This window comes from Delphinapterus leucas, chromosome 19, assembly GCF_059928025.1.
Source record: "Delphinapterus leucas isolate spDelLeu-1000000601 "Yukka" chromosome 19, BTC_Dleu_Yukka2, whole genome shotgun sequence".
NCBI classification, from domain to species: domain Eukaryota; kingdom Metazoa; phylum Chordata; class Mammalia; order Artiodactyla; family Monodontidae; genus Delphinapterus; species Delphinapterus leucas.
In genome coordinates, this window is record NC_143147.1 from 42,960,013 (window position 1) to 42,987,479 (window position 27,467).

A 27,467-nucleotide genomic window follows, 5' to 3' on the forward strand; every position below is an offset into this window, starting at 1 on the left:
GAATCTGTGAAACATAAGAGTTCCAGGAGAAGAGATACCAACATTCTGCCTTCCTAACACCTTATGCCCTATTGTTCTTCCCTAAACCAGCTCCCTAAAAAGTAAGGCTTAATACTTAAGTAATTACAGTACCTACGCAAATTGCTTCCAACATAACTCTCCTAGGAGCTCTCTAGATACTTAATATTCAAAGTTATTATGGTCTCTGTGTTTCTCAGAAACAAATGACAAAATAAGGGCACTGGCTAAAACAAAGTTTTAAATCCAGTATCAAAAAACCAAAGAAATGTTGCAAAAGATGCTGCTTTTATTGCACTTCCTGCTGTTGTCCTGCATGACTAATGGCATACACAAAGGATCAGCCTGATATGCAAAGGGCTGACTGAGCAGCAATAGAAGGCTGGAAAAACAGAGTACTGGCCAGTTGCCCAGGGTGAGGACAGAGGGAAAAGAGTAAATAACTTACAATAAAACAGTTGAGGGACTTCCCTGGTGGCACAGTGGTTAAGAATCCGCCTGCCAATGCAGGGGACATGGGTTTAAGCCCTGGTCCAGGAAGATCCCACATGCCGTGAAGCAACTAAGCCCGTGTGCCACAGCTACTGAGCCTGTGCTCTAGAGCCCACGAGCCACAACTAATGAGGCCACATGCCACAACTACTGAAGCCTGCGTGCCCGGAGCCCGTGCTCCACAACAAGAGAAGCCACCAAAATGAGAAGTCTGCGCTCGGCAACGAAGCGTAGTCCCCGCTCACCGCAACTAGAGAAAGCCCGCACACAGCAACGAAGACCCAACACAGCCAACAATAAATAAATAAATAAATATTTATTTATTTTAAAAATAAAAAAAAATAAAACAGTTCAATTTGTGCAAAAAGACACCTGCTTTCAAATGGCAAACAGCATCTGTCCAACTAGCCAGATGCTATTTTAAGTAACAGGACAAAAAAATAAACTCTAAAAGAAGTTATTAAAATAAAAATAATTTTAATATTCATAGTGAAAAATAAATAACAGTCAAGAAAAATAATTTTTAAAGACTAATGAGAGGAGTCAGGCCTACCAATATTAAAAATTAAAATAAAGCCTCAATTTAAAATAATAAGGGCTTCCCTGGTGGTGCAGTGGTTAAGAATCCGCCTGCCAATGCAGTGGACACAGGTTCGAGCAGCAATGAAGACCCAACGCAGCCAAAAATAAATAAATAAATTTATTAAAATAAAAATAAATAAAATAAGTATGGTACTGGTGCACGAATATACAGTGTTAAAAAAAGAAAGCCCAGGGGCTTCCCTGGTGGCACAGTGGTTGAGAGTCCGCCTGCCGATGCAGGGGACGCGGGTTCGTGCCCCGGTCTGGGAGGATCCCGCATGCCATGGAGCGGCTGGGCCCGTGGGCCATGGCTGCTGGGCCTGCGCGTCCAGAGCCTGTGCTCCGCAGTGGGAGGTGCCGCAAGCAGTGAGAGGCCCGCATACCGCAAAAAAAATAAAAATAAAAATAAAAAAATAAAGCCCAGAAAAAGACCCAAATATATATAATTGCAAAGCTCATTTTGCATAACTACCAGTATTGGTCTCAGATACATACTGACCTTCACACTCATAGGATCAAATAAACTATAGCATGAAACCAGGCTCATTTAACTTTGTAGCATACAGGACAGGAAACAAGAGTATGCCAGCACTGCAGCTTGAGTCGTGCTGTCTTCAGAAGTGATCCTTACAGAAACCCAGGAGCCAATTTCTAGGCACCACAAGTGAGCTTCGTATGCCATAAGAATCAGTATCTTAACAGCCCATGACTTGCTCGTCCCTGCACAAGTCAAACTGCATGTACACAGGGCAGCTAAGGTCTCTGCTTCCCAAGAGAAATTTGTGGTCCATTCAAAATCTTTCCTATCCAGATGCAGTTCCATTCAAGGGTCATTCTACAATAAGCAATGTTGCCTTATAACAGAGCTGACATTCCATATTTATCTTAACCAGAGAAAGAGTGCTAGAAGAGGATAAACTCAAGATCATCTTCCCATTGAAGAAGGGTTTTATGCCTGGTAAGCCTTCTAATCAGTAAGGAATGGTTGTTAAGTGGCTACCAATGGCCAATGAGAAAAAAATATTAACTCATATCCCTACTACTCAGTTTTAATTTTAAAATTCCAGAGCTATAAGATTAAAATGTAAATGATGGGACTTCCCTGGTGGCACAGTGGTTAAGAATCCACCCACCAATGCAGGGGACATGGGTTCAATCCCTGGTCCGGGAAGATCCCATGCGCCACGGAGCAACTAAGCCCGTGCACCACAACTACTGAGCCTGCGCTCTAGAGCCCACGTGCCACAACTAATGAGCCCACGTGCCACAACTACTGAAGCCTGCGTGCCTAGAGCCCATGCTCCACAACAAGAGAAGCCATTGCAATGAAAAGCCCATGCACCCCAACGAAGAGTAGTCCTCGATTGCTGCAAGTAGAGAAAGCCCACGCCCAGCAACAAAGATCCAACACGGACCCCCCCATATTTAATTAATTAATTAAAGAAAAATTTAAAAGAGGGACTGCTTAAAATGTAAATGATAAAACCACACAAGTAATAGAAAAGTGGTTCTCAAAATATGGTTCAGGGACGCCAGGAGTCCCCCAGACCATTTCAGGGGGTCTGCAAGATCAAAATTATTTTCTTTTTCTTTTTTAAAATTTTATTTATTTATTTATTTATTTATTTATTGGCTGTGCTGGGTCTTTGTTGCTGTGCTCGAGCGGGGGCTACTCTTCGTTCTGGTGTGCAGATTTCTCACTGCGGTGGCTTCTCTTGCTGCAGAGCCCAGGCTCTAGGCACGAGGGCTTCAGTAGTTGTGGCACATGGGCTCTAGAGCGCAGGCTCAGTAGTTGTGGTGCACAGGCTTATTTGCTCCACGGCATGTGGGATCTTCCCGGATCAGGGCTTGAACCCGTGTCCCCTGCATTGGCAGGAGGATTCTTAACCACTGCGCCACCAGGAAAGCCCTCAAAATTATTTTCATAATAATACTATGACCATGTGTATACAGTGGACTTTTTGAGCAGTTACAGGATTTGCTATATTGTATAATAAAATGTGTCAATATTTGGATGATCTGCATAACTCAGCTAACCAATACTTTATAAATGACCAATACCTAGGTTTCAAAATCATGCATGGGGGCTATATACTATATGATTCCAACTATATGACACTCTGGAAAAGGCAAAACTATGGAGACAATAAAAAGACCAGTGGTTGCCAGGAGTAAGAAGGGAGGAAGGGGGCTTCCCTGGTGGCACAGTGGTTGAAAGTCCGCCTGCCGATGCAGGGAATACGGGTTCGTGCCCCGGTCCAGGAAGATCCCAAATGCCACGGAGCGGCTGGGCCCATGAGCCATGGCCACTGAGCCTGCGCGTCCAGAGCCTGTGCCCCGCAACGGGAGAGGCCACAACAGTGAGAGGCCCGCGTACCGCAAAAAAAAAAAAAAAAAAAAATGGAGGGAGGAAGGGATAAATAGGCAGAGCACAGAAGATTTTTAGGGCAGTGAAAGTATTCTGTATGAAACTATAATGGTAAATACATGTCATTACACATTTGTCAAACCCTAGAATGCACAACACCAAAAGCAACCCTAACATAAACTATGGACTTTGAGTGATAATGATGTGTCAATGTAGGGTCGTCAATTGTAACAAATGTACCACTGGGGAAGGATGCTGATAGTGGAAGAGACTATGCGAGTAGAAGGAGGCAGGGAGTATACAGGAACTCTCTATACTTTCTGCTCAATTTTGCTATGAATCTAAAACTGCTTTAAACAACAAAAATCTACTAATTAAAAAAACCATGCATGGATAAAGATATTATTTAACCAATGGCTCTTAACTGATACACCTATGGCTCTCAGTGAAAGAGTATGAAAAAAGTCATTGATATGATTTCAGATACCACACTATTATTAACCTTTAAGAAACTCCCTCTTCGTGAATTTTAGAATAATATCAAAGAAGAATACCCCCAAAACATGGAAAAGCTTTTAAAATAGTCTCCATTTTCCACCTATAAATCTGTGTAAAACCAGACTTTATTTCAGATACTACAACCAAAATACCTTATCACAACAGATTGAATGTAGAAGCAAATACACGAATCTAGCAGTCACCTATTAAGCGAGACAATAAAAAGACTTAAAAAATGTAAAACAATGCCAATCCTCTCAAATGTTTGTTTTGGGGAAACAGCTATTTTTTCATAAAAAATTTTCTTTATATTAACAAAGAATGAGCCTAACATTGTTATTTTTCAATAAATTAACAAATATTTGAAAATGTCTCCATTTTAATTCCTAATATGGTAGAATCAATACATATAACCCAAATAAACAAAAAGCTCTTTGAGGGCCTCAATTTTTAAGAGTGTAAAGGGTTCCTAAGACCAAAGTATTCATAACTGCTGTACAAGAAGAAAATATAGAAGACTTTTTAATAACCTCAGAGTGAAGGAACTGTACGTATGCCACAAAACCCAAAAGTCATAATGGTAGAGATTGATCAATTTAACTACATTAAAATAAACTGCCACATGGAAAAATATTCCAGGAGCAGAATCAAAACACAAACTGTGAAAACAACATCTGAAACTCATCGATTATATTAGTCTAATTTCTCTAATGTCTAAGTGGCTCCTACACATTAATACAAAAAAGGCTAACTACTCTCCCCCAAAATGAACAAAGAATATAAACAAAAAAACACAGAAAAGGAAGTATAAATGGCTCTTAAATAAAAAGATATTCAACCATTCTCAAGATAAATGCAAATGAAAACATCACCAAGATGCCTTTTTTTAACGTACAACTGGATATGATCAACTGTTGTCAGGGTCATCCACGTATCCTGATGATATAAGTATAAATTTGTACAATCTCCATGGAGACAAAGAGTTAGCAATGTAATTTTATATCCTGCTTATTGTGACCAATAAGCATTCTCCTATATTATTAAAAATTCCTGGTAGGGGAAAGGGGGAATTGGAGGAATGTGGTCAAAAGGTACAAATTTCCAGTTATAAGATAAATAAGTACTATGGATGTAATGTACAACATGATGACTATAGTTAATATTGCTATATTATATACAGGAAAGTTTTAAAGACAATAAATCCTAAGTGTTCTCATCACAAGGAGAACTTTTTTTTCCTTTATTCTCTCTTTTCTATTTATTGTATCTATATGAGAAGATGGATGTTAGCTGAACCTATTGTGGTAATCATTTCACAATATAAGTAAACGAAACCATCATGTAGCACGTCTTAAATTTATACAGTGATATATGTCAATTATTTCTCAGTGAAACAGGGAAAAAAATCATATATTAAAGAAAAATTCCCCATATGTATGGGAGTTCATTACACTATTCCACCTTTACTTTTTTTTTTTTTTGACTGCGCCATGCGGCTTGCAGGATCTTAGTTCCCCAACCAGGGATTGAACCCAGTCCCTCAGCAGTGAAAGTGCAGAGTCCTAACCACTGGACTGCCAGGGAATTCCCCTACCTTTACTTTTATGTTTGAAATTCTTCATAACACCATGATTTTTTAAAATTTACATATAAAAATTAATGTTCATATCATATCCAATGTTATGAATATATATTAAATGTACTTAACCATTTTCCAGCTGTTGGGCTTTCAAGTTATTTTCAGCTAAATTAACAGTCAATAAACACAGCTGCAACCAATAGCTCCATTCAGATATTTTGGTCCACATTTCATATTTCTTCTTTAGAGTAGATTCCTTAAATTACTGAGTCTATATACATTTAAAGTTAGTGGTATGTGTTATATTTTGTATAGGTCATACCAATATATAATCCTATCAACAGGATACCCATTACAACAAAAATATTGCTAACCCAACAGCAAAAAATATAATTTCATTTCAATAATGTTAAACATTTTTTCAAATGTTTATACTATTCTTTTGAGAATCTGTTTTTGTTCAAACTTCCTCTCCATTATCCATCTATCTGAAGGCAGCAGAGTTTTAGTGTTTTTCTTACTTATCTTTTGAACTCCTGGTACTTTAAGGATGTTAATTCTTTCCTTCAGTTTATTATTTCTCTGGAAAAGACCATTTTGATTTAACGAAAGCAAGAAAGAGGGCTTCCCTGGTGGTGCAGTGGTTGAGAGTCCGCCTGCCGATGCAGGGGACACGGGTTCGTGCCCCGGTCTGGGAAGATCCCACATGCCACGGAGCGGCTGGGCCCGTGAGCCATGGCCGCTGAGCCTGCGCATCCGGAGCCTGTGCTCCACAACAGGAGAGGCCACAACAGTGAGAGGCCCCAGTACTGCAAAAAAAAAAAAAAAAAAAAAAAAGCAAGAAAGAGAGGAGGGACTTCCCTGGTGATCCAGTGGTAAAGAATCTGCCTTCCAATGCAGGGGACACAGGTTCAATCCCTGGTCAGGGAACTAAGATCCCACACGCTGTGGGGCAACTAAGCCTGCACGCCATAACTACTGAGCTCGCGCATCTCAACGAGAGAGGCCACGTGCCACAAACTAAAGAACCCACCCACTGCTCTGGAGCCCGCGCCATAACTAGAGAGAAGCCTGTATACCATAATGAAAGATCCTGCATGCCGCAACTAAGACCCGATGCAGCCAAAAAGAAAAAAAACAACAACAAAAACCTGGGGCTTCTTAAAAAAAAAAAAAAAAGGCAAGAAAGAGGAGGCAAGTAATAATATCATTGTAAGACTTGAGTTAGAATGATTATTTAGAAAACACCAGACTCTGTTTAACTTGCCTTAATCCTTGATTTTTAAAAATTAGTATTGGAATAATTTTTAAATTTTCTTATGTTACTCATTCCTCTGATTTTTAGAATAATCTTACATTTTAGTTTGTAGCATAAAAATATTATGCTGAAGTCAAATTCAGTTCATAGTTTACAAACTATCTCGATACATATTGAGACAATAAGTTGAAACAGAGGTTTGCAGCATATATGACTCAGAAATAAAAGGGAAAAACTGAAAGCTAATTCTAACAAAATTCTATTCCCAAAGACAGATTCAAATTGTTCTACTCTGGGGGACTTCCCCAGAGTAGGTGGTCCAGTGGGTAGGACTCGAAGCTCCCAGTGCAAGGGGCCCAGGTTCGATCCCTGATCAGGGAACTAGATCCTGCATGCATGCCGCAACAAAGACGACCTAAGACCCAGAGCAGCCTAAAGAAATAAATATCAAATTGTTCTACTCTGGAACTATAAGGGCTGCTCTGTCCAGATTCTGAAGGGCTTGCTGATCAGTATTTATGTAAAAGGTTTTAAATAAATCCTTGTATGCTTTGTTACTTGAGTAACAAAATTATTATTATTATTAGTTATATTATTATTATTATTTAATAATAATAATATTAAAATATTATTTCCCTTTGGAGCCATTATCAGAAATAAAACAGTCAATTCAAAATAATAAGATAAATATGAACATACATAGGTACTTCATCAGGCAAACTGAAAATCTGTAACTTCATTAAAAGGGAGGAGTAGGTCAATCTGGTAAATAAAGCAGAAAAGGACTAAATAGAACCAAGAGAAGAAAGACAAAATAGGACAATAATTACCTCCCACCAAGTCCTTCAATTCGTTCTCTTTCCTTGGGAAGTTCTGGCTTATGGTCCTGGGTCACCTCCACAGCTCTGATAAAATCATCCTTTGGGTCATCCTGAATTCCAAGAACCACCCCTGAGTCACCCACATGAGCTACATACATCTTCAGGCCCCGTATGATGACCACACTGGCAGTTGTCCCTGACGTGCTGGGAAGACCTGTCATAGTCTTTGGCCATTCTGCTGTAATAAAAAATAAAACATTTTACTCTTTCAGGTGTATACATTAATCCTGTGGCAGAATAAAAATGCCAACATATGCTGAATTAGCATGTTAAATTTTGAATTAGCATAGGAAAATATTTAAGAAAAATATTTTGAAAGCTATTAAAGAAGGACTTGTATTAATCCCTTCATTCACATATTAATAAATTAATTTTATAAATAATGCAATTATATTATGACCATCAAGCCGATCCTAGGAGAAAAATGTTACAGCACAGATTTACTAATTCCACATAAGTCTTAGTCTTAATTACATTTAGTGGCAAGGATATGTTAAAAGTTTTGATATCATACTGCTAGCAGCTTATCATCTGTTTATTAATTTTACTTCAAGAAGATTTTCAGAAAAAGCTACTGGATTTGTTTTTAAAACAACTGTTGAATATTCATAATCTAATAAATAACATTTATTGAGCACTTACTGGATACCACTTTCTGTGCTAAGAGCTTTACATGTATTGTATTATCTCATATAATACTAATAAACCTAAGTGATAGGTAAGATTAGTTCCATTATTTTCATTTTGCAGATGAGGAAACCAAAACTTTGAATGGTTAAGAAATTTGCTCAAAATAACTCAAGTATTTTAAGTGGCAAAGATCCCATATACCTAATTCCAAAACCTATACTGACTGACTATATTCACTATCATTTAAAATTCTGAAATATTCTGTAATATTAAACTACAAGTTACAGTTCAAGACAGCAAACTAAGTCCAAACACTGACATATTCTCCCCACCAAAATCCTACTGAAAGGACAGAATATAAATATTAGAAAAAGTCCAGAGCAGTCATGAAACACAGAGAAGGGTCATAAGAAAATCTGAGGAATTCCTGGAATTTTAAACAAATGGAATTATACTGAGGGAAAAATCAGAATGCAAAATTTGTAATCCAACATAAGGAAAAAGCACAGTAAAGGAGGCAGTACATCAGTATTCCCCATTAACAGAGTTCCAGAAAAGTTCAAACTCAGAGGCAGTGGCAAAGGCTGAAGCCAGGAATGGATGGTAGAAGCCTGGCAGATTCATTTAAAACTGCAGGAGCTAGGTCAGTGCCTAAACTCCCTGCATGGTAAAAGGTGAAACATTTAAGTTCCTAAGATGCCAGTAACTATAATACCTCTCTTTTAAGAAAAGTGGTGCATCAGCTGATAGGGACAAAAGGGTCTCAAAGGGGATGTGGTAGAAGAAATAAGCCCCCTCCCCAAATGGACGGGTGCCACACAACTTTTATAGCCACAAGCCTTCTCTAATATATTTGGGCTAACTAGTTCTTTTCTTTTCCAATATTATATATGCTGAAAAGCCATCTCTTGAACGCTACAGTGCATCTCCCCATCCCATCCCATCCCATCCCATCCCACAGATGGAACCCATCCTCCAGAGTGACCTGTCACTCACAACAGAGGGTTGCTTGCAGTATACGAAATAATGACCTTCACAAATGCTAAGGGAAACCAGAACAGCTACCAATATTGATGAAGCTAGAAATTCACACACACAGGCATATACACATGTAAAACTATCAGCAACAGCACCAGACACATAGTTAGTGTTCAATAAACATTAGTTTTTGTTGTTATCACCATTATGTATTTAAGAAAAGCAACCAGCCTGAGAGGCACCAAGTGGAGTTGCCAAAAAAAAAAAAAAAAAAAAAAAGGCCCTAAAGAAAACATTTGTGGATAGATTACTGGCATTGATAAAGTTCAATAAGGCTACTGGATATAAGTAGTTATATAAAATATGAATTCTATTTTTGTAAAACAGCAACAAAAAATTACAAAATGTAACTTAAAGAAAAAAGATCCCATTCACAATAACAGCGAAAGGTGTGATACATCTGCCAACAATGCTAACAAATCTCTAATAAGACCTGTATGGAAAAGTTGTAAGCCAGTGAACAAATACAACAGTGAGCACAGAGACAGATCCATGCATATTCAGACACTTGATATATGAACAGTGGAGAAAGGACAGTCAATAAATGGAACTGGGATAAAATTATAAAAAAACAACAACAACAACTTTGGGTCCCTGATGCCAAACACACACACACGCACACACAAAATCAATTCCAGGTACATCAAAGACCTAACGTGAAAAGCAAAGCTAAAATGCTTAGATAATGCACAAGAAAGTACAATTACGATCTCAAGGTGGGGAAGGATTTCCGAAAAACAAAGAATGGACTAGCCGTATAAGAAAATGATTGTGAAGTTGTACTACCATCAAAATTAAGAATTTCTGTTCATCAAAAGATATGATTACTAGAGTGAAAAGACAACTCACAGAATGGAGGATGATATATTTGTAATATATACACACCAAAAGAATGGTATCCAAAATGCTAAAACAAATCACATCAAGAAGACTACTCAATAGAAAAACGGATAAAGGACCTGAACAGGCTTTTACAAATGAGGACATCCAAAGAGCCAAAAAGCACGCAGAGGTGTTTGGCTTCTTTAATCATCACGGAAATACAAATTAAAAGCCATAATGAGGACTTCCCTGGTGGCACAGTGGTTAAGAATCTGCCTGTCAATGGAGGGGACACGGGTTCGAGCCCTGGTCCAGGAAGATCCCACATGCCGCGGAGCAACTAAACCCGTGTGCCACAACTACTGAGCCTGCGCTCTAAATCCCGTGAGCCACAACTACTGAAGCCCGCGCGCCTAGAGCCTGTGCTCTGCAACAAGGGAAGCCACCGCAATGAGAAGCCTGCGCACCACAATGAAGAGTAGCCCCTGCTCGCCGCAACTAGAGAAAAGCCCGTGCTCAGCAATGAAGACCCAACGCAGCCATAAATAAATAAATAAATAACTCAATAAATAAATAAATAAAAGCCCTAATGAGATACCACAACATAATTATCAGATTGCTGCATAAATTAAAGTTTGACAAGAGTTAAGAATGTGGAGTAACATGTTCTATCATCAACTACTGGTAGGAGTATAAACTGGTACAACTACTTTAGAAAACATCTAGGCATTATATGGTAAAGGTGAAGATATGTATACTCTTGACTACTCACTACCCGTTGGTATACAGCATAAATTCATGACACACAATACATATGAATGTTCATACCAGCACTGTTCATATGGACTAAAAACGGGCAACAGCTCAAATGTCCTTCAACATAACAACAGACTATACTACATATAATGGGTGAGAATCTTACAAGAAGGATGAGATAAAAGAATACATTCAGCATGATTTTCTTCAGAAAAAAAAAAACCTATCATGTTTACAGACAAGAGGTAAAACTATTAAGAAAAATAAGTAAATCACTACAGACCTATAATCACAAAAGTCAAGCTTGTGGTTGCCTCTTGGGGGAAGACAGAAATATGAGATCAGAAAGGGCATACAGGGGCTTCTGGTGTACAGGCAATGTTCTCTTTTGTAACTGGATGGTATTCATTTTATGATTATTTATTAAAGTGTACATTTATGTTTTATGGCCTTTTATGTATGCATGCTATGTTATATTTCACACCTTTTTTAAGTTAAAAGAAAAACAAGCAGCAGGAAGAAGGCTTCAATTTTACAAACATAGATCACAGCAGACAGCTCCCTAGCCCATGCAGTTTTGCAGTCTGGTTACAGACGTCATTTCCAGAAGCCCAGCATAGAATATGGTGTATGTTTCTTTAGCCCTTTCAATTATTTTATGGGTTAACTGTAGCTCTTGCTAAAACATTTTCTTTTTTCCTTTTTAAAAAAAAAAAAACTAGAAAACATGGTTTTCTGCAGCTAAGAACCTGAAAAAAAAATCTATTATCATAATAAATGCAAACGAAGTGAACTCCCAGAAACAAGGGTTCTTAACCACATTCAGAAAATAAAATTTACCTACAGCATACAAGTAATTTAGCTGTTTGCAAAAAGCACCTAAAACGAGATGAAAAAGGAGAAAAAGAGCTAAAAATAAAAAGGATATTCAAAGCAATGTTAATATGTAAATGACATTTTTTGTCAAAAGCACTAACATATTATGAAAGAAATTCCACAATGATCTAAAAATACTGAATAATCCATGCTTTCCCTATTCATTTGAAATGTCACCTTTCATCATATGTTACATTTTGCCTCAGATCTATTTCTGGACACATCCTACTAATCTATTTATGGTGCTTTTTAATAATAGCGAGTTTAAGTATCCGCCAATTATTCTTCTTTTTCAATATTCTCTTAAGTATTTTTCCATACGAACTTCAGAAGCAACTTGTAAAATTAAAAAACAAACCCTGTGGAGGTTCTGATTGAAACTGCAATCAATTTATATATTAAGGAACCTACCTCTTTAATTTGTCTTCCTTAGTTAGCCTTTCTTGTTTTCTACTTTACATTTTAATCTTTTAATTAAAAAAAATGACTTAAAACTAGGAGCATATTAAAAAGACAGTATCAGATAGTATATGAACTCTGACATAAGTATCCTTTAGGAAATGTGCATAAGTCATTAAAACAAAGACTAGGGGACTTCCCTGGTGGCGCAGTGGTTAAGGATCTGCCTGCCAATGCATGGGACACAGGTTCGTGCCCTGGTCCAGGAAGATCCCACATGCCTCGGAGCTACTAAGCCCGTGCACCACAACTACTGAGACTGTACTCTAGAGCGCACGAACCACAACTACTGAATCCTGCACACCTAGATCCCGTGCTCCGCAACAAGAGAAGCCACTGCAATGAGAAGCCTGCACAACACAACAAAGAGTAGTCCCCTCTCGCCACAACTAGAATAATCCTGTGTGCAGCAATGAAGACCCAGTGCAGCCAAAAGTAAATAAATAAAATAAATTGAAATAAAATCATTGTTATAAAAAAAAGTGATTTGGTTATATATATATATATATATATATATATATATTTTTTTTTTTTTTTCCCCCCGCTTTGGCCATGCCACACGGCATGTGGCATCTTAGTTCCCCCATCAGGGATTGAACCGGTGCCCCCTGCAGTGGAAGCACGGAGTCCTTTTTTTTCCTTAATTTTTTATTATTATTATTTTTTTGCAGGGTGGGGGGGGCTGCATTGGGTCTTCGCTGCTGTGTGCGGGCTTTCTCTATTTGTGGCGAGAGGGGGCTACTCTAAGTTGCGGTGCACAGCCTCCTCATTGCGGTGGCTTCTCTTGTCGCGGAGCACAGGCTCTAGGTGCACGGGCTTCAGTAGTTGTGGCTCGCAGGCTCTAGAGCGCAGGCTCAGTAGTTGTGGCGCACGGGCTTAGTTGCTCCGTGGCATGTGAGATCTTCCTGGACCAGGGCTTGAACCCATGTCTCCAGCATTGGCAGGCAGATTCTTTTTTTTTTCCTAAATAGATTTTATTTATTTATTTATTTGTTTGTTTATTGCTTGCTTGCTTGCTTGCTTGATTGGCTGTGTTGGGCCTTCGTTGCTGTGTGCGGGCTTTCTTTAGTGGCGGCGAGCCGGGGCTTCTCATTGCGAGGGCTTCTCTTGTTGCAGAGCACAGGTCTAGGCGCACAGGCTTCAGTAGTTATGGCATGTGGGCTTCAGTAGTTGTGGCTCGCGGGCTCTAGAGCGCAGGCTCAGTAGTTGTGACGCACCGGCTTAGTTGCTCCGCAGCATGTGGGATCTCCCCAGACCAGGTCTCAAACCCGTGTCCCATGCGTTGGCAGGTGGATTCTTAACCACTGCGCCACCAAGGAAGCCTGGAAGCGTGGAGCCTTAACCACTGGACCACCAGGGAAGTCCCTATATGTTCTTTTTTTTAATTATTTTTATTTTCCATTATAGGTTATTACAAGATATTGAATATATTCCCTGTGCTATACAGTAAATCCTTATTGTTTGTCTATTTTATATATGGTACACTAAAATCTTTTAAACCCATTTTACTGACTCTTTTCTCTAGGCAAGAAATACTAAGGGAAGAGGCTGCAATGAAAATGGGCTCCCTGATCTCTGTGGATGGGAGAACCTGAGGTGACAGAGATCAGATAGGAGCAGTTAATTACCCAAAGAAAATCTGGTACAGTTACCTCACTGACAACAGGGCAGAAGAAAAATTGGATCTGCAGAATGGTCTTTCACAGAAAACAGAAAACAAAACAAAAAGAAAATCTTCCACGTTTAAAGAATTGTTAACCTTCCTCAAAGTGATATGTGGCCATTTTCACATGTAGCTATACACCAAGGAAAAAGAAATACCCACAACATTGAGAAACTACTGAACGATGGCTCTAAGATAATAATTCTGGGGCTACAAAACACAGCCACAGTCCACTGATAAGACATAAGGTTCATGGAGGTCAGGTACTAAATAGGACTTTCAATCCAGTCCACCTCAGAACCAATGGAATCCCAAACCTATGCCACAGCTAGTTTGGTCCCCAAATAACCTCAGCAACTAATAGCTTCCCGACATAGCTCTTCATTGATTGGTCGAAAGCCTATTAGGGTAGAAAAGGCCAAGTGCAAGACCACCAATGATACTCTCTTCCAAAATAGAAAATTAAAAGCGTTATCACATCTCTCAAAGCATAACAAAGATTGGTGTCACCATTAAAACATGAGCTGAGGTGTTGATCCGATATATTCCAGTCTATAATTTGACCACTGCAAAAGTCTGATAGCTCTTGGAAAATGACAGGGAATTATAATCAAATGGTGATTCCAAATGCTGCTGCCAAGTTTCTGATTTATTCTCTGTACTGAAACAAATAAATATAGCCTAGTATGCATCCAGCAGCAGGGCTCTGGTGAAACTGCTACCTAGATTGCTGGAGGTATCCAAGGTTTCTGATCTGAGGCCTGCTTCTTCAGGTTTACTTTTTTCCCTAGGAATAATCCAAAGAATTTTTTTCTTGAACCAATAGAAAGCAAACTGCCAACAAAATATACCGTCACTCCCAAATACTATTATAGTATCTAACTCCTACAATACACCATGAAAATCAGGAAATTAACATTAATACCATACAACCAACTAATCCATATATCTCATGCAAATTACATCAACTATCCTAACAATATTCTTTATAGTAAAAGAATAAAATTCAGGATCCCTTGTTATATTTACTTATCATGTATCTTTATTTATCTTTATTCTCTTCCAATCTGGAACAATTCCTCAGTGTTTCCTTGATGCTTTTTAGTACTTGGCCAGTCATTTCAAGAATGTCTCACAGTTTGGGTTTGTTTCATGCTTCCTCCTGTTTGTAATCAGATTACACATTTTTGGCAGGAATATCACAGAAGTATTAAATATGATCTTCTCCCTGCAGGCAGTATACAATTTCAATTTGTCCCGTTAAAAGTGATGATACTCTTGATCACTCGATTAAGGTGCTGTCTACCAGGTTTCCCCCTATATAATCCTTTTCCTTTTGTAATTAATAAGTGTGCATAAGGAGATTATCTGAGACGACATAAATATCCTTGGAGTGGGTTGAGTGGTGCCCCCCCCAAATTCAATAAAAGATATGCTCACCCACAACCTCTGAATGTGACCTTATTTGGGAAAAGGATCTTTGCAGATGTAATTAGGTTAAAGATCTTAAGACGAGATCACCCTGGATTAGAGTGGGCCCTAAGTCCAAAGACAAGTGTCCTTAAAAGAGAAGAGCAAGGGGGCTTCCCTGGTGGCGCAGTGGTTGGGAGTCCGCCTGCCGATGCGGGGGATGCGGGTTCGTGCCCCGGTCCGGGAGGATCCCACGTGCCACGGAGCGGCTGGGCCCGTGGGCCGTGGCCGCTGGGCCTGTGCGTCCGGAGCCTGTGCTCCGTGGAGGCAGAGGCCGCAGCAGTGAGAGGCCCGTGTACCATAAAAAAAAAAAAAAAAAAAAGGAGAAGAGCAGGGGAGAAGACACAGAGGAGGCAATATAAAGACAGTGGAGACTGGGTGATGCATCTACAAGCCAAGAAATGACAAGGATTGCTGCCAGCCACCTAGGGGAGAGCATGGAACAGATTCTCCCTCAGAACCTCCAAAAAGGAATCAACGCTGCTGACACCTGGATTTCAGACTTCTGGCCTCCAGAACCATGAGAGAATAAATTCCTGTGGTTTTAAGCCACCCAATTTGTGCTAATTTGCTACAGCACCTCTAGGAAAGTAATATAGCTGTTCCTCAAAGTTTTACCTACTAGTTGTAACATTTACTGATGTTTCTTGGCTGAATCAACTATTATGATGGTTACCAAATGAGATTTTCGAGTTCTATCATTCCTTCTACATTTAAAAAAATATATGTGTTTATTTGGCTGCACTGGGTCTTAGTTGTGGCATGCAGGATCTTTTAGTTGCAGCATGCATGTGGGATCTAGTTCCCTGACCAGGGATCAAACCCAGGCCCCCATGCGTTGGGAGCGTGGAGTCTCAACCACTGTACCACCAGGGAAGTTCCCATTCCTTCTACATTTATTAGTGGACTTCTGTAAAGAAAAGCTTTACATCACAGCTTTATTTGTAATAGCCGAAAGCTGTAGACAATCCAAATGCCCATCAATAGGTGAATGGAGGGCTTCCCTGGTGGCGCAATGGTTGAGACTCCACGCTCCCAACGCATGGGGGCCTGGGTTCGAGCCCTGGTCCAGGAAGATCCCACATGCCACGGAGCAGCTAAGCCCGTGCACCACAGCTACTAAGCCTGTGCTCTAGAGACCGCGAGCCACAAATACTGAGCCCGTGGGCCACAACTACTGAAGCCCACACACCTAGAGCCTGTGCTCCACAAGAGAAGCCACCACAGTGAGAAGCCCGCACACAGCAACGAAGAGTAGGCCCCGCTCACTGCAACTAGAGAAAGCCCGTGTGGAGCAACGAAGACCCAACGCAGCCTAAATGTATATATATATATATATCTATATATATATATATGTATGTATATATGTGTGTGTGCGTGTGTGTGTGTGTGTGTATATAAAATAGGTGAATGGATAAACAAATTGTGGTACATCTAGACAACCGCATACTACTCGGTAATAAAAAAAGGAATGAACTATCGATATATGCAACAACATGTAGCAGAGATTATCTAATACTGATTGAAAGTAATGACTGATTAACAAAAATGGAAAAAACTGGTACTTGATAAATATGGCAAACTCATTCGGAACATGTGATGTGTGAGAGGGTGAAGGTCCTTGACAGTAAAAACTGAGAAATATCAAACTATAATAAAGATACAGGTTTAAAATTCTATGATTTAATAAAGGTTTTCTTCCAGTTTAGTTCTATCTGGCTTTCCCTGTCTTTCCCTTTACCCCTTCCACCCCTCTTCTGCATTTGTCTGTCTCCGTCTCTGTCTTTAAACTTAAGATAATGAAAACTATGTGCCAAAACCAGAACCAACAATTTAGGTTAGGACCAGCTTCTTCATAATTCATTCATTTGGCCATATTCTTTTAAGTAGATGCTCTGATTTTCATTTGAACAAATTAAAAAAACAAAACGTCCCATATTTCATCTTCCTTTACAAATACTGTGGCAAATTTCCTGTAATCACATCAGAGATCACACTACATTTATTTCAAGAGTATGTCGTTATCCTTCTAATGGCTCTCTTGATAACATAAGTCAATGAACTTTGGCTCAGTGGAAAAAAAGCTGCATGTTGTTCACTATCTTCTCTGAACTATCAAAAGAAAAGGATAATAAGAACATTATTTCAAATGAATAAACCTAAAGAAGCACAAACTCTGAAACATTATTGCTTAGAAGGCAAGCATAACACAAGAACAGTAAATCCAGACATAAGAAAATACATAAATCACGCACATACTATAACTTAAGATCAAGAAGTAATAAAAATATGAAAAAAATTACTTTTAAAAAAGGATATGTTGGGAATTCCCTGGCGGTCCAGTGGTTAGGACTCCCCGCTTCCACTGCTAGGGGTCCAGGTTCTATCCCTGGTCAGGGAGCTAAGATCCCACAAGCCGCATGGCACGGCCAAAAAAAACCCAAAAGGATATACTCACATACTCTCTCACTCCATGCTATATTTATCAAATCCCCTGGCCTCAAGACAAAAATAAGTCATATAAAAATTTTTGGATAAATTAAGTTTTCCTTTTTTATTTGGCAAGAGTACACAAGCACTAGAACAAAGCTAGAGAGGTCAAGCTCAATGTTAATTAAATAAATCAAGAAGAGCTTAGGGGACTTCCCTGGTGGTCCAGTGGTTAAGACTCTGTGCTCCCCACCTCAATGCATAAGGCAAATACTAACAGCCATAAAAGGGGAAATTGACAGTAACACAATCATAGTAGGCGACTTTAACACCCCACTTTCACCAATGGACAGATCATCCCAAATGAAAATAAATAAGGAAACACAAGCATTAAATGATACATTAAACAAGATGGACTTAATTGATATTTATAGGACATTCCATCCAAAAACAACAGAATACACATTTTTCTCAAATGCTCATGGAAAATTCTCCAGGAGAGATCATATCTTGGGTCACAAATCTAGCCTTGGTAAATTTAAGAAAATTGAAATCGTATCAAGGATCTTTTGCGACCACAACGCTATGAGACTAGATATCAATTACAGGAAAAGACCTGTAAAAAATACAAACACATGGAGGCTAAACAATACACTACTTAATAACAAAGTGATCACTGAGGAAATCAAAAAATACCTAGAAACAAATGACAATGGAGATATGACGATCCAAAACCTATAGGATGCAGCAAAAGCAGTTCTAAGAGGGAAGTTTATAGCAATACAATCCTACCTTAAGAAACAGGAAACAGCTCAAATAAACAACCTAACCTTGCATCTAAAGCAATTAGAGAAAGAAGAACAAAAAAAACCCAAAGTTAGCAGAAGGAAAGAAATCATAAAGATCAGATCAGAAATAAATGAAAAAGATATGAAGGAAACAATAGCAAAGATCAATAAAACTAAAAGCTAGTTCTTTAAGAAGATAAACAAAATTGATAAACCATTAGCCAGACTCATCAAGAAAAAAAGGGAGAACACTCAAATCAATAGAATTAGAAATGAAAAAGAAGTAACAACTGACACTGCAGAAATACAAAAGATCATGAGAGATTACTACAAGCAACTCTATGCCAATAAAATGGACAACCTGGAAGAAATGGACAAATTCTTAGAAAAGCACAACCTGCCGAGACTGAACCAGGAAGAAATAGAAAATATGGACAGACAAATCACAAGCACTGAAATTGAAACTGTGATTAAAAATCTTCCAACAAAAGCCCAGGACCAGATGGCTTCACAGGGGAATTCTATCAAACATTTAGAGAAGAGCTAACACCTATCCTTCTCAAACTCTTCCAAAATAGAGCAGAGGGAGGAACCCCCTAAACTCATTCTACGAGGCCACCATCACTCTGATACCAAAACCAGACAAAGATGTCACAAAGAAAGAAAACTACAGGCCAATATCACTGATGAACACAGATGCAAAAATCCTCAACAAAATACTAGCCAACAGAATCCAACCTCACATTAAAAGGATCATACACCGTGATCAAGTAGGTTTATCCCAGGAATGCAAGGATTCTTCAATATACACAAATCAATCAATGTGATACACCATATTTTGAAGGAGAAAAACCATATGATCATCTCAATAGATGTAGAGAAAGCTTTCGACAAAATTCAACACCCATTTATGATAAAAACCCTGCAGAAAGTAGGCAGAGAGGGAACTTTCCTCAACATAATAAAGGCCATATATGACAAACCCGCAGCCAACATCGCCCTCAATGGTAAAAAACTGAAACCATTTTCACTAAGATCAGGAACAAGACAAGGTTGCCCACTCTCACCACTCTTATTCAACATAGTTTTGGACGTTCTAGCCACAGCAATCAGAGAAGAAAAAGAAATAAAAGGAATCCAATTCGGAAAAGAAGAAGTAAAGCTGTCACTGTTTGCAGATGACATGATACTATACATACAGAATCCTAAAGATGCCACCAGAAAACTACTAGAGCTAATCAATGAATTTGGTAAAGTAGCAGGATAAAAAATTAATGCACAGAAATCTCTGGCATTTTTATACACTGATGATGAAAAATCTGATAGTGAAATTAAGAAAACACTCCCATTTACCACTGCAACAAAAAGAATAAAATACCTAGGAATAAACCTACCTAAGGAGACAAAAGACCTGTATGCAGACAATTATAAGACACTGATGAAAGAAATTAAAGATGATACAAATAGATGGAGGGATATACCATGTTCTTGGATTGGAAGAATCAACATTGTGAAAATGACTCTACTACCCAAAGTAATCTACAGATTCAGTGCAATCCCTATCAAACTACCACTGGCATTTTTCACAAAACTAGAACAAAAACTTTCACAATTTGTATGGCAACACAAAAGACCCCGAATAGCCAAAGCAATCTTGAGAAAGAAAAACGGAGCTGGAGGAATCAGGCTCCCTGATTTCAGACTATACTACAAAGCTACAGTAATCAAGGCAGTATGGTACTGGCAAAGAAACAGAAATAAATAAATAAAAATAAATAAATAAATAAATAAATTTAAAAAATAATATCCTTGATGATGCAATAAAAATTAATTTTATTAAACTTCCACCCATGAATACACGTCTTTTTAACATTCTGTAAGACAAGAAGAGAAGCATGAATAATAGACTTCTGTTACACACTAGGGCTGTATAGAGGAAAAGCACTTGTGATTGTGTGAGTTATGAAATGAAGTGAAGTAGCCACAATTTTCACAGACCATCATTTTTACTTGAAAGACTGATAAAATGGGTTAATAAGACTTGGGCAGGGAGTTCCCTGATGGCCTAGTGGTTAGGATTCTGGCCTTTCACTGCCGTGTCCCTTGGTCGGGAAACTGAGATCTTGCAAGCAACATGGTGTGGCCAAAAAAAAAAAAAGAATAATAAGAAGATGACTTGGCCATTTAGTGTACATTTTCTTCAAAATGAACAAAGTGAGTTCTTCATTTCAAGAGAAACAACTGACAGTATTTGTTGCCAGTGATAAATTTCTAACTGCTGCTTAAGACCTCTTATTTATTTATTTATTTATTTATTTATTTATTTATTTATTTATTTAGGCCGTAGTAACATGTGGCATATGGGATCTTAGTTCCCCCACCAGGGATCAAACTCTCATGCCCTGCATTGGACTGCCAGTGAAATCCCAAAACCTCGTATTTTAGAATATGTGTGTCCACTACAATGAACTTGATAACTTCCCAATCTTAAGACTTTTCTGAAGAGATTAGTGATATTAACAAATGTGGATACTTTAATATTGTATAATGAAATGCATCAATACTCGGAAGAACCGCGTAATTCAGTGAACCATTATTTTCCAAATGACTAATGCACCATGTCACAAAATCACACATGGGTAAAAAATTGATTCAAAGTGCAAGAGAGACCAATGGCTCTTAATGTAAAAATAGAAAAGTTCATTGATGAGGTTTCAGATTCTATTTTGACTAGTCTTAAGAAACTATCACTTCCGTATAGAATATCCACAACTATCTGAAAAGACAAACTATTCCTCCCTTTTCCTACTATGTATGTGTGTGAGACTGCCTTTCCTTTACATACTTCACCAGAAAACACAGCATAACAGACTGAATGCAGAGGCAGAGATGAGAATATTTCTTATTTCAATATTTCTTATTTCAATATTTCTTATTTGGGGGAAAAACTGATTTTTCACTTAAAAATGTCAACATACAATAAGTTTATTTTTAATAGATTAATAAATATTTTTTAAGTTTCTCAGTTCTAACTTCTCAAACAGTAAATATGATAGATGTAGCCCACATAAACAAAAGCTGTTTAGGACCCTAAATCATTTTTGAGTACAAAGGGTTCTGAGAGCAAAAAGTTTGAGAACCACTACAATAACCAAATGAGAACTACAAAAGTGAAAACTTGACACAGGGAGTTTCCTGTGTCAAGACTTCCATATACTCAGCATACTCTTTTTTTTTTTTTTAATTCAAGTTTTGATGATGGAGTACGAGGTTAACTGTGCAACAAAGCAAACTTTAACATTTGGTGTATAAATCTTGATTCAAAAAGTACATATATGTCAAAAAGCATATACATTCATATTTAACAGCATGGTTTCTGCTTTATTAAAAATATGTTCAATGGGCTTCCCTGGTGGTGCAGTGGTTAAGAATCCGCCTGCCAACGCAGAAGACATGGGCTCGAGCCCTGGTCTGGGAGGATCCCACATGCCACGGAGCAACTAAGCCCGTGAGCCACAACTACCAAGCCTGCGCTCTAGAGCCCGCGAGCCACAACTACAGAGCCCACGAGCCACAACTGCTGAGCCCACGTGCCACAACTACTGAAGCCCACGCGCCTAGAGCCCGTGCTCAGCAACAAGAGATGCCACAGCTGTGAGAAGCCTGCGCACCACGACGAAGAGAAGCCCCCGCTCAGCGAAACTAGAGAAAGCCTGCGTGCAGCAACAAAGACCCAACGCAGCCAAAAATAAAAATAAATAAATTTATTTTAAAAAAATATATGTTCAAGTAACAGGGTTTATACTTTATCCTTTTAGTGAAAACATATGGCAAATTCACCTTGCCCCAAGTGTGCTGCAAAATAAACAGGACTCTAAATCGTTCTTTGTGTCTAATCTTCCTCTATCTTGTCTTGCTGTCCACTCCTACTTGCCCTGCAAGCAATGAAATGACAAATTTCTGGAATATACTGCTGGTGCTTTCAGCTGTGCTCTGCCTACACAAAAACAAAACAAATCCATAATAGGGACCTCTGGGATTGGATGGAAAACGCCTCCCACCGGTGGACTGGTTGTTCTATGAGTCAATCAAATAATTCCTGGCAGAAAGCCAGGCAAATAGAAAACAGACTTTGAAAGAAGCTACTCTACAACTCTATGACAATACCTTTTTAAAATGTTCTGTATTTGACCAACCTTTACACTCTTCTCTACGTCTCTGTCCCTCTGCTGAAAATAAAGCAACACTATTCTTCCATAAACCACAGGACTTTTAAAACGACAGAAGTAGTATTACCTTTTCTCTAAAAAAAAGATTCAGACCATTCATTCACAGCAATGGGTAAGCGATTATAACTCTGTATGATAACATATGTTGGGTACAGGAACATAGTCTGCTTTAGAGAACACTTAAAGCTTAGATGAAACTACAACTACACCAAATTTTTAGAAATGAAGGTCTCTCCTTTTGGCACATCAGTAATTCCTTACCTCTTGCTACTTTGACGGGCAGCTACAATTTGCAAGTACTTTTAACTAGGAACTGTGGAGAACGACCTGACAGCAATTAGCTAAGGCAACTACCAAAGGGCGGGGGGGGGCGGGGGGGGCGGGGGGGGCGGGGGGGGTGGGGAAGCGCACTCTTAAAAAGCCCTAGCTGAATTTAACACGTCGCCTTAACCCGGCCAGTTTAAGCGGTAGGAACGCATTCTGCGCTTTTGTTTTTCATAAGCCGTACAAGCATAAAGATCTTAGAAACATTTCATGACCACCACAGCGAATTCCTTCCAAGACTTTAAGTCGCTAGATGATAACTTTTTAGCCTTTCTGAGTTATCCAACAGTTTACTCCAACTACCAGCCACCCAGGATCAATTCAGGAGGACTGACACCGCCAGTAGGAGGCAACCGACAGGGACAAGTCCTTCAAGAGCAAAATTATGACAGATCGAAAGGAAACACTCTAATTTTTGCCGTCTTGTCTACAGCCATACCACCCTGAACGCACCCGATCTCGTCTAATTTTTGCCACCTCCCGCTTCCTTCGCCTGTCCCAGATAGCAACGTGTCTTCAGTGCATCTTTTGGCCAAAATCTGGCTCCAGGTTTCAAACACGTTTCCGCTGGCGGCCGCCAAAGTGAAGTCTCGAAGGGAGAGGACTGCTCCCCATTGATCCTTGGGGCGGGAGGGAAGTAAAGCGAGGAGCGTTTGAAGGGAGACAACAATCCTATCCTTCCCAAAGCCACTTTGTTTGCCCGCACCTACACCGTGGAAAGAGCGCTGAGACCCAGAAAAGGCTTCCCTCCCATCGATTGACACTGAGAGCGCTCTCCGTGCTGGGGGACCACAGGACTGGCGCTATAAAAGGCCCCAAACTGCCTGAAAAAGAGGCGGGCGCCAAACAAGCCGAGGAACTTACCCAGTTTCTTCCACATGGCGAGATGACAAGCGAGGAAGCCTTTGCGGATGGCAGCGCACACCTTCGCCGGCTCGGAAGAGGTGAATCCCTTCTGCTTCTTGATGAAACCCCACAAGTGCTCCCGGGCAAACTGTGCCGCCTCCCGCCCGCCGTGCCCGTCGCACACGGCGAAAAAGGCCACCGAGGAACGGCGGCGGCAGCAGCAGCCGGGAGCCGGCGAGGCCCCGGCGCCCGGCGGCGCGTCGCGAGCCTCTCGGGCTGCCACCGCCGGGCCTTTCCCCGAGATTTCGCCGCCAGGAAGAGCCAGCGGTGACCGCTGCGGAGGTAACGGCTGAGAGAGAGACAGCCGCGGCGAGGGCTCTTCTTCAGCCGTGGGCTCGGGCTCCACCACGATCTGAGTAACGTCCTCCATGTACTTCCTCCCGCCCTGGTCTGAGAAGACGCTCACTCCCAGAGAGTACAGCCCCGCCATGGCAGGCTGGCCGAGATCCCGCCGGTCCCACGCAGCCCGCCGAATGCGGCGGCGGGATACACACTCGGCGCTCGCCGGCTAACTATTGTTTATCTTCGACTACGCCGAGAAGGGGGAGGGAGCGGTCCCGGAGGTGGGGGGGGCGCACGATGTCGAGACTTGTCTGCCAGAGCTGGGCAGAAGCGCCAGGGGGAAAGGAGCAGACCAGCTGCGTCTGCGCAATGCACCTCCGCCGGCTGCCCGCGCCCACCACACAAATCAGACGTTCTTCCCGGCTGACGTCACTCGGCTCTCTGGGCCCGACCAATCCGGAGTCGAGTTGGAGCGAACCCGCCCTCCGCCCTCAACCCTCGCTCCTCCCCGCAACGGCCGCTCTCCCTCCTCCCACCGTGGGCGCGGGGTCCGCGCGCGACCTAGCTGGCTTTCGCTTTGCAGTGGGTGTTTTCGCCCTCCCAATTTTCGGCGGGTGCTAAACGCTTATCTACCAATTTGATGTCACCTTTTTGCTCAATCCCGGGGATCATGATGCAGTCTGCTGCCCTGGGCGTTCCGCTGCTCGCCTCGTGTGGGCTTGGGCCTCCCACGAGTGTAGAGAATCTGGGAGGAAAGACCTTTATTTCTTGAAGTTAAATGGCGGGAAACCTCACTTCGGAAGGTGGTTTGCGAAGAGGCTGGAAAAGGCATGCCACAGCTGAACTGGATTTCGGTGGGATGGATCCGACCGGGAGTCGAGAGAGCAAATCCAGTTTGTGTTAAGAAAACTTGGGAAATTTCCACTATCGGCTGCACAGTCTCGTTTCATATACCTGGGTATGTCGGAGACTTAAAAGGCTTAACTCTTTTCAGCTTTTGTTAAAAGTAGTACTTTTTCCGACGAGCCCTGGGTGCAGCATTTTCCTTCTTAGGCGGGATCAGAAAATAGCTTACAAAAACTACCCAGCGCTCCAGTGCTCCAACAGTTCGGTTATCTTCTCCTGTCTTCCTCCAGTAGGTTACAGTCTAAGCGCTAAAACCTTTGCACGGACTTCAACGGCATTAAAATAAGCCTCAGAGTGGGCAGATTGGTATGTTCTCAACAGCACACGTTCTTGTCGTGAATCAAAGTTCACTCTTCCAGTTTTGGGCCACATCAGCATCAGCTCTCCTGGGTGCCCTTTCCTCTACAGCCTTGGAGTTATTTCAAATGGAATGATACTAGTTCTGAACTGGGTATGGGGAAAATGTTCATTTTTTCACATGTGACAAGAAATACAAATAGAAAAAAATCCTTATGCCAATAAACATATAAATAAAATCACTTGGAACTTCCCTGGTGGTGCAGTGGTTAAGAATCTGCCTGCCAATGCAGGGGACACGGGTTCGAGCCCTGATCCAGGAAGATCCCACATGCCGCGGAGCAAATAAGCCTGTGCACCACAGCTACTGAGCCTGTGCTCTAGAGCCCGCGAGCCACAACTCCGGAGCCCGCGTGCCAAAACTACTGAAGCCCGTGCGCCTAGAGCCCGCACTCTGCAACAAGAGACGCCACCGCAATGAGTAGCCCACACACCGCAACGAAGAGTAGCCCCCACTCGCCGCAACTAAAGAAAGCCCGCGCACAGCAACAAAGACCCAACGCAGCCAAAAATAAATAAAATTACAGTAGGTACGGCTTCCCTAGTGGCGCAATGGTTAAGAATCCGCCTGCCAATGCAGGACACGGGTTCAAGCCCTGCTTCGGGAAGATCCCACATCCCGCGGAGCAACTAAGCCTGTGTGCCACAATTATTGAGCCTGCGCCCTAGGGCCCGCGAGCCACAGCTACTGAGCCTGCGCACCACAACAACTGTAGCCCCCGAGCCTAGAGCCCATGCTCCACAACAAGAGAAGCCACCGCAATGAGAAGCCCGCACACCAAAACGAGTGGGCCCTGCTCGCAGCAACTAGAGAAAGCCCACGCACAGCAACAAAGACCCAAACGCAGCCTAAAGTAAATAAATAAATTTTTAAAAATAAATTAAATCACCTCAAAATGTAGCAAGTCTGACTAGATCAATTAAATTGAAAATGTAATCAAAGATATACCCTACGTCAAAATGCACTACTACACCACATGGTTCCAGAGTGTAAAAACACTTAGAAAAAAATCCCAGCTTGTTTTGAAAGATAATCATAACCCTGTTATTAAACCCTAATAATTGTAACGCTGGAAGGATATCTGTAGACCATATTTTATAACTAAATGCAAAAAACCTAAGTGAAATATTAGCAATTCTAGTTCAGTACCCTCCATAACACAAGACCTGCAAGAGACAACAGTTTGTGTAGCTCTCTATATTACTCATCTTAAACAGCTTACTCACCTTCCCTTCCACTCCTAGAGATTACAAAAAGTTAATTCCATCATGCTCTATAATCCTTTTCACTCAGTCACAACCGGTAGCCTCCAGGTCATCCACCATTACCCTGATTAGCATCTCCATGGTACTCTCTACTTCTATTAATCTGATTCAGTACTCTGCTCTTTACCAATCATCCTAACCATTTCACTCCACCCTTCAGATTTCAACATCTTTATCAGCCATTTCCTCTTTATTCTTAACCTCTTCTCTAAATGTTCCATCCACTTCCTCTTCCAACTGAAAACTGGTTTGTCGCCTAGCAAAACTACCTCCCTTACAACTTTTCAAGTACAGGAGATTATTTTTCCTCTCACAGGTATTCTTATCTTCAAACCAACTGCTCTTGTTGCCCCCAAATCATTTCTCTTCCTTTCTCCTTCAAAAACCCAAGCTTGGGACTTCTGTGGTGGTCCAGTGGTTAAGACTCCACGCTCCCAATGCAGGGGGCCTGGGTTCGATTCCGGATTAGGGAACTGGATCCCACATGCTGCAGCTAAGACCCAGCGCAGCCAAATAAACAAATAAATATTAAAAAAAAAAAACACAAAACCCAAGTTCTTTTAACGTTAATGCCAGCTGCCACCACACC

The 27,467-nt window shown here is 40.7% G+C and overlaps 1 protein-coding gene and 1 pseudogene across 2 annotated transcripts in view; one reads left to right on the forward strand and one right to left on the reverse strand.

The window, feature by feature from the left end:
- The window catches only part of PPM1D (protein phosphatase, Mg2+/Mn2+ dependent 1D), a 53,216-nt gene extending 28,448 nt beyond the window's left edge, over nucleotides 1-24,768 (reverse strand). The window contains exons 1-2 of one of the 2 annotated variants that reach the window (XM_022552580.3): nucleotides 24,026-24,768; nucleotides 7,626-7,851 (exon numbers count right to left, since the gene is read on the reverse strand). In XM_022552580.3, the coding sequence (XP_022408288.2) occupies nucleotides 7,626-7,851; nucleotides 24,026-24,497 (698 nt within the window). In that variant the 5' untranslated portion in view covers nucleotides 24,498-24,768. Of the gene's footprint in view, nucleotides 1-7,625; nucleotides 7,855-24,025 lie in introns of both variants that reach the window. The other variant, XM_022552579.2, reaches the window with a different exon arrangement.
- On the forward strand, nucleotides 24,545-27,249 carry LOC149746744 (uncharacterized; annotated as a pseudogene).
- The last annotated feature ends 218 nt before the right edge of the window (nucleotides 27,250-27,467 follow it).